Genomic DNA, 16,847 nt, shown 5'->3' on the forward strand with positions numbered 1-16,847 from the left:
CTTTTCCAGTCCTCTGGGATCACTCCTGTCATCCATAAGTTCTTATTCTTTCATTATCACTTTCATCCAAGATGCCTTCCACCTTCAGCTAGTTCCTCCTTGTTTTTCAGAATCAAATCTAGAATAGCCTTTTCACTAGTTGCTTTCTCCCACTTTCTGTAATATAAAAGTTGTCTCCAGTGCTGGATAATCTGTGCTCTGCTGTATTACTTCCAAACAGATGTCTGGTTAGTTGAAGTCCCCAATCACCACCAAGTCCAGTTTTGGATGATTTTGTTAGTTTTTTGTTTGTTTGTATGTTTTGTTTTTTTTAAAAAGCTTCATTCACCTCTTCTTTCTGATGAAGAGGTTTAAAGTAAACTCCTACCATGACATCGCTTTTGGCTTTTTTGCCCGCTTTATCCTTACCTGGAGATTTTCAACAAGTCTGCCTACCGCTTCTGTCTCAACCTCAGTGCTAGTGTGTACTACGCCTCCCTCTTTTCCCTGCCTGTCCTTCCTGAACAAGCTGTACCCTTCTGTACTGATGTTCATATCGTGAATTATCCCACCAAGTTTCTGTGATGCCCGTTATGTCATAATTGTGGTTATTCACTAGTATTTCTAGTTTTTCCTGTTTGTTCCCCATACTACTTGCATCAGTATACAGAGATCTAAGATGTTCATTAGATTTCCCCTCTATATTCCCTCTTGTATCTCCTTTGACCCTGTCATGATTGCCCATGTTGCCCCCAGACCTTTACCCAGGTCGCCATGTTTTGGACTTAACTGTGGGTTTTTGTTTCCTGTCCAACCTAGTTTAAAGCTCACCTCAATGGGTTAGCTGGTCTGTATCGGAAGATACTCTTCCCCTTCTTTGATAGGTGGACCCTATCTCTGCTCAGCAGTCCCTTGTCTCGGAATAACATCCTGTGGTCAAGGAAGCCAAAGCCCTCCAGGCACCACCATCTGTGCAGACATGTATTCAACTCCACAGTGTCTCTCTCTGCCTGGGCCCCTACCCTTGACTTGAAGGATTGATGAGAACACCACTTGTGCCCCCAGTTCCTTCACCCTCACTCCCAGAGCCCTGTAGTCACTTCTGATTTGCTCAGGGTTATACCTCGCAGTTTCGTTAGTGCCCACATGGATGAGCAGCATGGGATTGTAGTCACTGGGTCGGATGATCCTTGGCAGTCCTTCCACAATGTCTCAGATACAGGGCCCTGGCAGGCAGCACACCTCCTAGGATGCCAGGTCAAGCAGGCAGATGGATGTCTCCATCCCCCTTAGAAGAGAGTCACCGACCACCATCACCTTTCATTTTCTCTTGGGAGCGATGGCTGCGATCCTCCCAGCCATGGGGGTGCATGACTTCACCACCACCACCACCTTTGAGGGAGATTCCTCATCCCTCAGGGCCAGGGCACCATACCAGTTTTTCATCGTTATTGACAATGGGTTTGGAGCAGGGGAGGTGCACTGTCTACTGCCAGAAGTAATCAGCAGCCAGCTTCCTCCCTTTGAAGGAGCTGTTTCCTCCTCCCTTGGTGGTTTGTCTGCAGTCCTTTCCAGCTGGATGGGTTCCTCAACCTTGAGGTCTCCATATGCATGTTTTCAATGAATTCTTCATTTTTGTGGATGCTCCTAAGCCTAGCCACCTCCTCCTGTAGCTCTACCACCAGCTCCCTGAGAGATTCTACCAATAGGCACCTCTCATGCAGGATGGTCTTTCCAGCCTGGCTTTCCGCGATAGGGAAATGCAGCCCGCAATCTCTGTGAATCCACACTAGGACCTGGGTATGGTCAGAGTCTCTGTCTCGATATAGATGCAGGTGGAGGAGCCAGGAGCAGTGTTGGGATTAGTGAGGTGGCCTTTCTAAATCATGCTGATTTTATTCTTTCTCCCTCTTACAAACTCCCTCTCAAACTCCTCTGTTTGCTGCCCTTTGTTCGCTAGCTCCTCTTGGTCACTTAACACCTGGCTTTTAAGTCCGTCTCTCCTATGTCAGTCCTGCCCCCTCATTCTTGACAGTTTCTTTGCTTTCTCCAAGGTTATGAATAACAGCAGTGATATTGACCAGTCTTCTTGTTTTCACTCTGCTGTTGCTTGGCAAAACCATGAGCTACAGAAGAGGCATGTGGAAATGTCTGTCTGCAGAGTCAGAGCAGAACTGTATTAAGTCATTCCAGGGCCATAGACACAACACAATGGGGGGGGCAATGTGGCCCGACTCTCTACTTTAAGTAACAGTGGTCCTCATCTCCATTTAAAGAGAGGCAGAGGTGGCAGCTGGCAGGTCCCTCCTCACTGCTTATTCCTGCAGCCAGGATGCATCCATTGGAGTGGTGAATAGGCTAAGACAACTACTCCTGCCACACACACATTTCTTTACTGGGGTATTGTCAGTGGCATAACGAGTCCTATAGTTAAAACCCCATTGAAATATATGGAGCCGTTCAAACTTCTTAGCGCTATTATGTCAGGCTATCTACAGACTTAGGAGGACACCACTACACCACTTTTAAAAAAAATGAAATCTGAGATAATTGCAGGAGCTGTTGCCCTGGGCATGGGCCTACACTGCCTGTGCCTTGGTCCAGCCCTGAGAAAGACAACACTACACTGATCTTCATTCCGTTCACATTTGGAAGGTTATCTTTGGAATGGCAGTAGCTAGAAATTTAACTTGTATTTATAAATGGAAATTTAAATTCTACAGAAATTTATATCTTTGGCTTCTACACTTGGCAGGGAAAGTTTGTATTTGCCTTAAGCAAGTAGATTTTTCATATCCTACATCAAACCAGGATTCATTGCGGAATTTATGAGGGATGGCTGTGAAGAGATGTGTGGTGTAGTTGTGTAAGCATTGAACTTGTACAGCAGAGATAACAGTAGTTACCTAACCAGCAGAAATACACAAATAGAAATGAAGGAGAATCCAGAAGAATGACACAGGTGTGAAGCCCTTAAGTTCAAAAGTGTCTGGCAGGTTGAAAGGCTAACATATTTCATAAAGAGCTAGAAAACCCCATAAATAATAACTTGATTTTGTGGGAGACCATAGCATGAAACAGGAGCCTTGGTTTCAGTGGCAATAAGTTATTAGCATGTAACCTGCCTTAATAATCTCATCATTTATTTCTGCTTTCTAGATCTGTTTATGAAGCCAAGGTTCATAGGTTTTTTGTGATCTTTCATGAAGTGGTAAATAAAATTCTATTTTCAAAGTTCACAAATATGCCAGGCACTGTTTTAGTGAAGTATCAATTGGAATTTTTAAAAATGCCAAAGAACGATAATTACATAGTAAGCATGTTTCATACTACCAAACAGCATTGGTTACACTTAAGACTAATATATTACAGAAAGCTTTAACTATCATCTGCTGCAAAGAGACAGGGAAAAGTTGAGAAAGCAGAAAGTGATCATATGCTACTGAATCAAAAGTTAGCGATTGATAATACCAAATCTATCAAGTGTGTGTCCACTGAAAAGTGCGCAGTAATAAGGGGAATAATTTCCAAGTTGTGAGGGACAGCACTGAATTATTCTGTCATGATATAGGAAGGGGGTTTGATGTTTAAATAAAATCTCTAAATAGGGGAAAGACTCCCAGAAAATTCAGTTATGAACTAAGCATTACACCTGTGCTCCCTGTGATTTCCTTTCCCCTAAAGCGGATCATAGTTTTAGAAAGAAAATATTCCAAAGATTACTTTGTAGATTTAAAAATTGTGCCACCAGTAATGCTACCTCCTGCCAGTTCTGCCTTATAAGGGAGAAATTGACAAGAAAATGTGCATTTCCCTGCATGAGAGTACAGATTGGCTTTTTTGGCTGATCCCAATGGTGTAGTTTGAAAACTGATTGTAATTTTTTTGAATGAAATGTTATTGGAATCTTATATTTTTTCTCAGTTTTATTGCTAATAGTTGAAACTTTCAGTATTACTGGCAGCCTTTAAAAGGTAACAAAGAGCATGAAAGCAGTGCTAACCAGTATAATGAAAAGAAAATCTTGTTTTAAACTGAGTTTCTTCACCTTCCTAATTCAAAGAACAGCCCATGAAACCAAAGTTTCTGATTATTCTTTATGCATTAGGCTATTCATAGCAGATGACTCTGCTATTTTCTTTAAATTGGATTTAGTTATGGTTAATTAGAATCTTAACACTTCTTTTCCCAGAAGATATAGATTTTAATTGCTCTGGAAAAAATAAGGTTTGATTTGACAAATTCCACTTCTTTTGTGTTAAGTGGGAGGTTGTTTTTTCCACAAGCTAGTGTATAAAATATATGGTTTAATAGCTTACATTGTGGTTTAGGATTTCCACAATTCAACACTTCTCTTTTGTCCTCTAGAATCTTGTGTTGAATCTTTATTTCTGTTGATATAGATTTCATTTTTATTTTTTTCTGATTCATCTATTTCTGTGACATATGTGTTATCATTGTAGTTTCTTTCTTTTCATTCTGACAGTGATGCACTGTAGATGGTTTTCTTCTCATTTGGGAAAACTACTAAAAGCCATTCTTCTGTTTCCATCCTGCCAAGTACATCAAATCATCTCACTTCCCTGTGGTTGTTTACTAATTGGCTTCTTAGAATTGAATCCACTTTATAAATAGCTCTTGCTTCTCATCATGGTAAGAATTGTGTGGTTAACCTGCAATTGCAGGATAGAGAACTGTATGTTTTTGTTTCTATTTAAAGTCAACCATCCTAGCTTTTACAATCTCAGTAGTGAAAAAGGAAATACTGCAAATGAATCCCAAAAGCTACCAGAAAAACATGCTGAAAACAGAGTTAGTAGCAATATTGTTACTGATCTGTAAAATGTGCATAATTTGTTCTATACATTCTAATTTTAAGTGCTTTCTTTTCGTTATAATTAATTGATGGAGAATAAAGGTGTTATTTCCCTGGGGATTTGATAGAATAGAGTTGTTTTTCACAACTCCTTTCATATTCCAGGGAATCCCAAAGTGCTTGACAAACAAAACTTAATCTCTCTTTTATAAGGCTGTGACTTCATATAAAATTGTGGGCCACTCCTTCACCTCAAGTCAGAGTTTACTATGGCCTTGTCTTTGCTGGGATGTCTTCACTGCCCCCCAAATGTGGGTTTCTTAAATGATAGCTAATCTATATTAGTTATATTACTGTAAACAAAACAAAAACCCCTACACCTGTTTTGACAGTGAAGACTTAATCTAGGAAAAGAAATGTGTTCTTATCATGTTAGCTAACATGAGGTTACTAACCTGAGGTAAAATTCTAGTGAAGAAAAGGCAGTTTGTAACATTAACACAAATTAGCATTTCGAGTTAAAGACCGAGGGGGAGCCTAAAATCCCTCAACCTGCCTTTTGTTTACTTGGGCTTAACTCATGTTAGCTAAGACAAGGTAAAGAACACACCTTTTTTACCTAGTGAGGATAAGGCTTCTGCAAGCATTGTATAAGGCACTTGTCTATGACTGCCATTGAGGGAAATGCGATGGTGACCACTCCCTTCCCCACATCAGCAATTGTCGTTTGCACAGTTATTGGGTTTCTGATGTGGTGTTTCCCTGACTGGATTTCTTGATATTTGGGGAGGGCAAGTCACTGTCCATTATGAATGTTTCTCTCCTCAATAAGTGCCCCTGCATTAGGGTTTGAGCCTTCCAAGTATGCTCTGGCCCCAATCCAGCAAATGACTTAAGTACATTCTTTGCTGGATCAGAGCCAGAGTACTTAACACGTTGCAGGTTCGAGCCCTTGGATATTAGTAAGGCACAGAAGAGAGAGAAGCAATAATGGTTAAAATAACTGGCAGATTCTTTCCTGCACAGTATCGTCACACAGCACAGGCGGTTGAGGCGGGAGGCCTCAGAGAGCCCTGTTCCGGGTTTGTGGTTCCCAGGGCCAGCCCTGATCCTGACCATGCTTAGAACATCTGGTGGGTAGCAATGTATTATGCCTCTGTCACAGGGCACTTAAAAGATTCTGTGCTGATGTAGGATAACTGAGGCAAAGAGGATGGAGGTAGCAAGACCCAACTGCAGCACCAAGCAGGGAATACCCATCAATGGAGGAATTCTCTGCTAGATATTTGCAGCCCATTTATGCCATCGAAGTGGAGTAAAGGAGCCATAAACCAAATTGAGGATCTGGCCATTGTCTGATTGTACCTAATAAGGGAAAAATCCTAGGCCCAAACTGCAAAGATCAGATCCTATGCAAAACTTGTCTCTAGTTCCGAGATGTTTGGATCCAAGGCTTTGGGTCAGCCCATTGTACAGATAGAGGAAAGCTGCAAAGTTCAAAACTTCATCTGAGTTTATGCACAGTTCATGGATTTTGGATTTGAGGTTTTGATTTGGACCCAGTTCTAATGAGAACTGGTCAAAAATATCTTTTTCTGTGTGACAGATTACCCTAGAAATGGTTCCATGATTATGGAGAACTAGGATTAAATTTTGCTGATTTACTTCCCCACATAACTCTATTGAAGTTGATTGGTCTGAGTTGGGTTTAATTCAGGAGTTTAGCTGCTGTGTAGGTCATGGGAATACATATTAAGGCTCCATAGGAGAAACTTTCACCTAGTTTTTCCAAAATGTAAAACAAGTTGGGCAAAAGAATAAATGTAATTTGGTCATCTGGGGCCACTTCTCTGATTTTTCTACATTCTCCAGTCTTATATGTATACACAGGTACCACTCCTTAACGCCTCCCCAGAGCTGTACCCAGTTCTCCTGGGAAAACAGGCCAAATTTTGGAGACATGCATGCCATCATTGCATCATTAACTATCCAGTTAAAGTGCCATTTTTAATTAATATCACATGAAAATCCAAATTAAAAAAGGCTTGCATAAGGGCAGGAGAAAGCCCTTAGGCTCGGTACCATTTAAAAGTTATAAACATATGCTTCAAATTTCCTTCTCTTGAATTTTTGGATTTTCAAATGTAGGTTTTTACTCCCAAAACCCATTGCATACAGATTGGTTTTGAAATGTCAAGATTTATGACAAATTGTGTGTGAAAGATTTATACAAAATTAAAATTAATGAAAAAGCGAGACATAATCTTAAATGAGGCACAAAGTTTTAGATGATTAAAATAACACAAATCAAGAAAACAGTTGCCAAGGAGACATGTATTTTCAAAGTCAGTAAAGGAGCGTGACCTTTTTTTAGATTTCTCAACCATCCAAGCTGGACTGCATTCAGGTCCTTCAGTAAACAAATTAACTAGCTAATGGCAGAGTTCCATCCTCAGATATAGCTCCCACTTATATTGTTGAAGTTACCTATTCAAACACTAGTGATGAATTTGGCCCATTATTTTTTAATGTACAGAATAGCAGTTATATACAGTATTTTAAAACAAATTTGCTACCTAGCCCTCAGTCCGTGCTGATCACTTCTTAGTATTTAGGAGCAATTTTATTATACTGTTACAACTGCCTCACACACTACTCAGCAGTGGTATGCACTGATTGGCATTGTATTTTAAACAGGCAAACTTCTTTCATGTGCATTGTTTTAATTGTCTCTTATCTGTAATGACTAGAACAGCTTTTCTGAAACTGGTACTGGTTTTGCAGTCAGGTTCATGGGTTCATTTATCAGAATATGAACACATTATAACTAAACTGATTACAGTTACGAAAATATGTGAAGTACTCTTGAATTTTACATGGTGTACGTTAGGTTTTAAAGTTTGAGAACTGCTGACCTGGAGAGAACATGCATACAACCATGTTTAAAGGCTCTCCCGCTTCATCCAACACAAAAAAGAAACAACCTTTATTATCCATTTTGATCAACCCACCTTCAAGTAGTCAATAATTTGAGTAGTAGGAGGAAGGAAAAACAAAAACTAAGGAAAACAAGACTGGCAACTATGACTGTACAGAGTATCTTTTGCAAAACAAAAAACAACTCCACAGTTTTGTATTGCCAGGTTTGTCATAAAATTATATCATCACAGTAAATTGACAGTAGAATCTGTTTTTAGACCTCTAACTTCTGTATAAATCACATTTTTCAAATACAGCAGAACCCTGCTATTTTGTACTAATGACTGGTAGGCCCTTTGTGAATTACTGAATTTTGTGAATAAGCACACTAGAAAAAATGCAAGATTTGTTTAATGTTTTTACTTCTTTGTATTCACTGTACATTTAATTTGAAAATCTACATTTCTATCTTTAAGGACCATGCTCTTCATGGTCCCCTTGTTATATGGTATCCTTCTTAGTAGATATTTTACTTAGATTATCATAGAAGTGTAGAACTGAAAGGGACCTCAAACGGCCATCTGGTCCAGTGCCCTAATCTCTCTATATGAGAGAGTTTAGCCTGACCATTCTAGAAAATGCATTACCAAAGGTGCTTTAGTCATTTATTTGATGAGTGTATTTTAGATTTAATTATGATTATACCTCATAGTATTTATCTTATAACAATATATTTTTTTAGTTTATATGTAGCATATATTGTAAAAGTTACTAAGTCTTAGAAAAGGGATCTAGCAAACAGCATTCTGCACTTAAGTCTTTGCTGTAAAATTGGAACTGAAATTGTTTTTAGTGTGTGAATTACAAATTTGGGTCTACTGTAAATGAAATAATATATATATATAAAAGCAACAAAGAATCCTGTGGCACCTTATAGACTAACAGACGTTCTGCAGCATGAGCTTTCGTGGGTGAATACCCACTTCTTCAGATGCAAGTGGTGGAAATTTCCAGGGGCAGGTTTATATATGCAAGCAAGAAGCAAGCTAGAGATAACGAGGTTAGTTCAATCAGGGAGAATGAGGCCCTGTTCTAGCAGTTGAGGTGTGAAAACCAAGGGAGGAAAATATATATATATTTTCTGTAGGGCTGTTAAATACTTTGTAAATAAATCAGGCCAAATATACATCAAAGCCATCTTTTTGTTGTTGTCATAACACCACAAAATAGACTTTTTAAAAAACTTTAAATAATTGGCCAGATGCTTTCCTGCACTGTAGCTCCACTTAGCATGGGAGGTGGAGAGGGGAGAAATTAAACTATCTTGTATGGCTGGTGGTAAGTCTTTAGCTTTGACTGCTATCTCATTTTTATTGTCACAACTGCTTAGTTTTAGATTTCTTCCACCTATACGATTCATTAAACAAAATTTGAATGTGATATCTGCTATACGATTTAACTGGATTGCAAAATCATACCATTAATTTGTATAAGTATTTTATCAACACTTTAAAAAGGTATTAGGAATGTGGAAGCTAATTTTCAAATTGAAATGTTAGAATTGTAACCTAACGTACTGGTCTGTCACATTTTTTTCAGTGCTTCTGATCCCCTTTAAAACATTTTCATTTTATCAGGGGGAGAACAAGGATCTAGATACTTCCGAATGGCATCTTGTGGTCAGGATAACCAGATCAAGCTTTGGCTTATTTCACTTGCTGATCTCTTAGGTATGTATAGCAATACTTTTCTTTTTTACTCAAAATTAATAACTATTTAGTTACAATTTAGTGCTAATGAGCTAATATCTATCAAGGTTATAGATACAAAGTTAGTGAGACTAATCACATGCTTTTAAAGTGAAGCTGCTTAAGTGCTTTGCTAGAGTGGAGTCAGAGGGTTCAGCACTGTGCAGGATCAAGCTTTGCTTAACTTCTTTATTTATTAAAGTTTTTAACTGACGTACAGTAATCAGTTACAGTATGTTACAAATCCACAGAATCGTTGGTACATTATTATGTTACACATTTTATTATGTGAGAGTATTTTTTATTTGTTGGAAGCTACCAATAATTTGTTTGAGTGTAGAACTGTTGAAAGGTGCTCGGTTGACATGCTTGGAGACCAGAGTCCTCTCTTTATCCCTCCCAAAGAGGTACAGTGCAGACGGTGATGGTATTAAAATTACCCCAGGCTTGAGCTAAAGTTGACCATAACTAGGAGTGACTCATTTGTCCATTAAATCTGTGACATCTGCTAAAACTGCAACAAATATTTCTGCTATGGGGGGTGGCTTTGTGATTTAGGTACCAGTGCAGTAGAAGTGGGACTGAAAGCTTCAAAACCATTTTCAATAAAGGGGGGAAAAAACCTTCCCTCCTCTTTTCTTTGTGTGTTCTGTACATATGTGGGCTGTATGTATGTGTAGATATTTAACTGTATAGGAATATAATTATATATTCCATACAAAAACCTATTTTAAAAGAATGTTAAGATTTCAAAGTGAAGCAGCAGAAGTGAGGAAATACTAAAGATAAGGTTGCCCATGCAATCCTAATTACCCCTTCTGTGCATACATTATGGTATGAGGCCAGATCCATGAGCCTGCTTTGGTGGCACAAAACAGCCACAAAGCCAGTTTATCCAGGAATTCTAAGCAGAGTAGAGCCATAATACTTGCTTCTATGTCAACCCTTCTTGCACACTATGGCACAAGGGGCCTGGCCAAAGAACAGAGGGTGTGGTTGGGGGGTGTCCCTATGCCCCATTAATCACTGCTGTCTTTTATGCTATTGACATCTGGCCTCACTTGATTACACTATATCAAGCTCCCAAGTTTTCAGTCCTTTTAAAGTAATAAATCAAAACATTGATTGGTTAACAAGTTTAGAAAAATCATGTTCTGCTTTTTGCTAATTGTATTTGTAGGTTGTGAATTAAAATATGAATGCACATTGAATGGACACTCTGCCCCAGTCCTGGCTTGCGCATTTTCCTATGATGGGCAGATGCTAGTCTCAGGGTAAGCAGTTTCATTTTATTTTAGTTGTTTAAATTTTACAGAAGATGGCTGTGCTTAGGTAAACATTTATCTCCCCCTTCTGAAGTGGAAATAGAGTTGGTTTTGTTTTTAAGCACTGAAGTTAATTCTCAGTTAATTGAAAAATTACTAAGGAATAGGATGAGAGTGTTGGAGTGGGGAGAACTCAATTTCAGCTTTGGTGTATGAAAAGCTTTTCTGGACACTTATCTACATTATTACATGAAGATAATATAAACAGTGGCTTAGAACTTTAAAAAAACAATCACTGTTTTAAAATATTGACTTTGTAAAATGTATATACCTACACATGCACACACAGTTTGAAAGTGTTGTATGTATTTTAATGATGTTCTAGAATCTGTTGGAATAAGATGTGTAACATTTAACTACCCAAAGGAATTCACTCTCTTATTTTGGGGTGGGGGGGAACACATGCAAAGTGTTTATTTCTGGTGCCAGATTTCTGTACTTTTCCAAAAATTTACCACTAATATTTATGGACACATCACAAAAACTCTAATTTATTATATATGTATAAAACTTGTAGATACATGTACAAATCCACAGTTTGTATGTACAAATGCTAGTGTTCCATGCACAAATCTATTTGCAATTTTAAAAAATGTATGTGCTTATAAATATTTCAGGCAGACATTTTTGTATGCCTTAAAGACTGACTTTTCAACCAGAAATTATCACACACACACACTGACAGTGGAATAGAGGGGAAAGTCAGAAGACAGACTAACACGTAGGAGTTGATATGATTTAAAAAAAAAATGTTGTAATTTTTTTGGGCCAGGTTTTGGGCCAGTTGCATGATTTTTGAGGGTCTGATTCATGATTTTTGATCTCTTGAGGTTGGCATCCAGTCTGTACTCCATACATATTTCAGGAAGAACTGTAGTTGCTGAAAATAAACATGTAACTCTTTGTATTTGGATTATCTTATTAAAAATAATGATATTTTAACTATGGAGTATTTTACATTCTGTATTGAGCCACTTCCTCTAGTCTGCTTTGCAGATATTCATTGAAGCAGAAATACTTGGAGGATAGGAGCATAGGTGCTGGAACTAAGGATGCTGGGAGTGCCGCTGCCCCCCCTGACTTGAGGCGGTTTCCATCATATAAATCATATATCCATCACAGTTTGATTCAGTGGCTCTCAGCACCCCCACTACAAAAATTGTTCCAGTACTCCTGGGTAGGAGCGCCCACTCAGTCAGTTTTCACAGTGTCCACACATGGCTGAGCCCACCTTTGCAGCTATTCCCTGTACTGGAGCATTGAGGGGACAAATGTGAATGAGCTGCCGGTGTGGTGATAGCATGGCCAGTGGATTTATGTACTACACAGATGCACTGCCTCAGAAACCTATTGGAATTAGAGGAGCTGTGGGCTTCAGCCACTACTCTTCCTGCTAGGCTATACCTCAAGCTGCTGTAGAGGTGTTCAGGCCCTACCTCTAGATTTCAGTGAAGAGGGTTGCTACGTCAACATTTTTGTCCACAAGGAAAGTCTAAACAAACAAGATTTGCTCCATAGCTTTTAATTATAACAGTTCGTTTTCTCATCTCTTTCCATGCCATCATTTAATTTAATGTGTTTTTTTAAAAGATCTGTGGACAAATCCATCATAATACATGACACTGTAAGTATTGCATAATTCAAGATTGTTTTACTGAATTTTTTTTTAGTTTGTATCCTTTCACCTGAAATGTTGTCTTCTCAAGATAGAAGAGTAGCAAATATGACCTGAAATCTTTAGTGTGTATTTTTTTGGAGTAGGAGCAAGGAAGGAGTTCGTCCATATCAAAGTACAGAGACACTCTCTCGCCACCTTTTTCTACACTTTATTCTTTTCTTATCTTGGTACTGTACAACAGAATCACACGACTGTATATGTGTGTACACCTCTACCCCAATATAATGTGACCCGATATAACATGAATGTGGATATAATGCAGTAAAGCCGTGCTCCGGGGGAGTGGGGCTGCGCACTCCGGCAGATCAAAGCGAGTTCGATATAACACGGTTTCACCTATAACGCGGTAAGATGTTTAGGCTCCCGAGGACAGCGTTATATCGGAGTAGAGGTCACCACTGGGAGATGCGAGTTCTGGTTCTTAGACTTCCTATGTGATGGTTGACAAATCACTATGCCTCTGGGGCTGGATCATGCCAGGCCTTCTCTGGGCACTGACTGCTGCTGAAATACTTTTTGGACTCTATGCTTACTGTGACAGCAGCCTAAAGGTGATGAGGAAGGCATCTCCAGCCTCCCAGCAAATCAGAGTCAGAGAGTGTGTCCAACCAGTCATATAGCCTGTATAAAATTGAGCCATACTTGGTTTAGGGAGGAGAAGAGCTCTTGGCATTTGCCTCATGAGACCTCTGCAAGGAGATGTCCCAGCTGACCTTGGCCTCATTGGATAAATTGGGGTAACCAGGCTGGGATGGATTGGATTTTCTTTTTCTTCATCAGTGTCAATATTGATTTATAGTGAGGTTTAAAAACATTCATTGCTTTCTTTAAGTTACACTTTATATATATTTTTTAAAAAAAGCACGATTGCTGACTACGTCAAGAAATAAATTATTTGTTCCACTGTTCTGTTTAGTCCTATAATGTTAATTGGGAGATAATTCTCAGCTAAATTGTGAGAGCTGAATAAAGGTGAATACCAGTGGCACAACCATGAGACTATTTTGCTGCTTTCATGTTCTCAGAATCTTCTGAGTTTATGGAAACATAGTTAAGAGGCATATAGAAAAACAGCCCCTCAATCTTCTGCATACAAATATGAGACAATAACAAAATGAGGGATACAAAAAATAGTAATGCATGAAGTTTAATACTGAACGTGACAGGGAAGAAATTATTTGACAGAACATTTTTTGTAACCTTGGGTTCTTGTTTAAACATTATGGGAAATAATTCTGATCTACTTTATAGTAATATCAGTGAAAGAACAATAGGTCTGGATCAGATGGAGATAAATTTCAGTTTAACATAAGGGACATATCCCTCATGAGGGACAGTTCAGAAGTATGAGAGGAAAAACAGGAAAGTTGACAGGTCAATTAGAATAACTTGTGTTTTTAATTCTGACAATGTCTGTCAAAGGAATCATGTGCTACACTAAAGAGAAACTCTTAAACATTATTTTAAAGGATTGGAATAGTTAAGATTTGTTTTTGTGAATGGCAGCATCTAGTGGCCACATATGCAAACCGCACTTGCGTAATCCTTGTGATGTTACAGGCCCTGTTTTTTTATTTAAAGGTCGCACTTGAATTCTATTTGAGATTCAGTTACCAGTTCACTCTGATACGTTCTTAATTCTAGTATTTTGGAAGAAATTTTTTTTTTATCCAGATGAGTAATCAGCCCATGCGGAATTTTAGAACTGTCAGTTGAATATATTATTTTTCTGTCTGCCAGGTACATTGAGTGACAGCTGTGTGGTCTGTTGGATTGAACATGGGGCTGCAAGTCAGGAGATTTGAGTTTTATTCTCAGGTCTGATGCTGACTTGCTATGTGACTTTTGGCACATTATTTACCCTCTTTGTGCCTCAGTTACACCATCTTCAGAACTGAAATCATTATGCTTCTCGACCTTTGTAAAGTGCTTTGAATTAAAAATTGCAATATAAATAACAATGATTAATTGTGATTATTATTTCTGTTTGACCTAACAAATGCAATACTTTTTGTTTGCAGAAAACTGGGAGCATCCTGCACACTTTAACTCAGCATACCAGGTGTGAAATCAGCATAATCCTATATTAACCAAGGAAGTATTTAATGTGTGATTTTAAATTTCAATTATTGAATTGTTTTTGTTTCTAGATATGTTACAACTTGTGCCTTTGCACCAGATATTCCATTACTTGCAACAGGTTCAATGGATAAAACTGTGAATATCTGGCAATTTGATCCAAAGCAACATTTTGCAGGTAAATACATGCATTTTTTTTAACCCACTCTTTTTATACTTCCAGTATAATATAGTTGTAAACCCATTGGGAGAAGCTATACAGACTGCTTTACCCTAGTATGTGCTCATTGTGTAATCTTAAATAATATAGGCCCAACATTTGACCTTCCTTAAAATTGTTATTTACTATTGGGAAATGTCCCGTATGTTGGAAAAGAAAGAAGGAAAAAAAATCTTTTAAATGTACCACTCCTTCTTTAAGGAAATTTTACACCTAAACAAAAGGAGTGTGTTCTCTTGCATCCCTTTTTCTTACTCTCTGGGCAGCACTTAACTGACAAATAATATTCCCAGAGCAGCACAGACTTTGCCAATGCCACTTGTACACAAATAATATGAGAAACAGAAAATACAAGTTAATTGCAAGCATAGTTGTCGATAGGAACAAAAAATTATTTGCTAATTAGTATAGACAAAAATAAGTCAGGAAATAAACATTCTAGCCCATAAAAGCTATGTTACAAAGGTATACCAAGAGCAACTTTCAGTGCACAAAAGCAGTTCTGTTTTTCTTATTTCTTATCTGAAATTTCCCTTCTCTACTTGTTTCCCAAGGAAGTGGCCTGGAAGATGAACCTAAGATGTCTATTGAGAACTGGTCAGAGGAAGAGGTCTCAGTTTGGCTTTGTGCACAAGGTTTAAAAGACCTTGTTGGGATTTTCAAGATGAATAACATTGATGGCAAAGAGCTGCTGAGTCTTACAAAACACAGTCTGTCTAACGACTTAAAAATTGGTAAGAATGTAAAGGCAAGTAAAATTGTAACCTTTGATAGGAATTTAGGAACTTTAGGGTGGAAGAAGGTCAGAAATTCCATGTAGGTATACCCTCTCTGTCGTCAGACGCTCCTGGTGTGGTGCTCTGTTCTAGTCAATGTTGATATCATTCGGCCGCTTGTGTGTGTTCCCTCTGTGTGCTGCCCCAGCTCTGCGCAGATAGCTGACCCAGCAGACCCCGAGAGAATCCCCAATGACCACAGACTCTAGTAAGGTACGAAGGCACCCAGGCCAGGTTTACTGTCGAAGAGAAGCACAATCTCCAGCTCCTAGGCATAGAAGTCCAAGGTGCTGCCAGCTAGTACTTTTGTGCTCCCTGACAATGGACCAGCTCAGTTAGTGGCGGGACTTTCCACTGCTCCCTAGGCCAGACAAAGACACGGCCGCACGGATGCATTCTTATACACAGGTACAAACAAGTTACACATCACTCCTGATGTATTGAGGTGCAACCCTTCTACGTAGCAAGGTACAACTCCACTACATAGCAAGGTGCCGCCTCTCACCTTGTACATGTTGGTTCAAACAAAACAACTCTATCCATCATATTACCCTTTTGGCCCTGTCATTGGGATGGGTCAGCCTGTACCTTGTTATCCATGTGGAATGTACAAGTATGCAAATGTTCTGATATCTGGTGTCTAGTACCTTTGAGGTATGTCTCTTTTTGCAGCATCAGCCCTTTCCTTGCCAGCTTCTGTGAGCAGGGCCTGCCTCTGGCTCACAGCTCAACTTTGCTTTATGTTAGCAAAGTCTTGACCATTACTTTAGTTTAGGCCTTAGGCCCCATACTGGGCCTCTGATACCAAGGTTTATATCTCAGGCCCTCCTCTTACTACACTTTCCTTTAAGTTTACAGTTATTCTGCCACTCTATTTTTTTTTCCTGTTAAATACAGTACATAGCCAAATACTATTGATACTCTGTTCATCCAAAATACTTGTTTTTTTGAAGTTTTCCCATCTCTAAAGACAAGAAAGGTACAACAATCTTGCATTTGCAGGGAGTGGACTAAGTTTCCTGTTCTATAATTTTCAGCTCTGATATCTATAAGGTGGAAGAAAGTAATTTCAGTTTCCTTACACACATAGATGTTGTGATAAATGAAGGGGGTGGGGGGTAGCTCCCTTTGATGGACACCCAGCCAGCCAGTTAGCTGTAAAATCCCTTGTGGTAGCTGTTCTCTACTGTGCAAAGGGTTAAATAGTCCCCCAGGTTTAAAAAAAAAAATTAAAAATGGGCACCTAACCAAAAGAGCCAATGGGAAGGCTAGAACTTTTTTAAATTGGGAAAGAAACTTTCCCTTTG

General features: G+C 38.8%; 1 protein-coding gene across 7 annotated transcripts in view; it reads left to right on the top strand.

Annotated features, from left to right (window-relative positions):
* WDSUB1 (WD repeat, sterile alpha motif and U-box domain containing 1) overlaps positions 1–16,847 on the top strand; it is a 60,621-nt gene that overhangs the window by 17,713 nt on the left and 26,061 nt on the right. For all 7 annotated transcript variants that reach the window (XM_039495374.1, XM_039495377.1, XM_039495373.1 and 4 more), the window contains 6 exons: positions 9,352–9,444; positions 10,643–10,736; positions 12,378–12,411; positions 14,487–14,527; positions 14,616–14,722; positions 15,319–15,498. In XM_039495374.1, the coding sequence (XP_039351308.1) occupies positions 9,352–9,444; positions 10,643–10,736; positions 12,378–12,411; positions 14,487–14,527; positions 14,616–14,722; positions 15,319–15,498 (549 nt within the window). The remainder of the gene's footprint in view (positions 1–9,351; positions 9,445–10,642; positions 10,737–12,377; positions 12,412–14,486; positions 14,528–14,615; positions 14,723–15,318; positions 15,499–16,847) is intronic.

The sequence above is a fragment of the Mauremys reevesii genome, linkage group 11 (assembly GCF_016161935.1).
Source record: "Mauremys reevesii isolate NIE-2019 linkage group 11, ASM1616193v1, whole genome shotgun sequence".
In the NCBI taxonomy this organism is placed as follows: domain Eukaryota; kingdom Metazoa; phylum Chordata; order Testudines; family Geoemydidae; genus Mauremys; species Mauremys reevesii.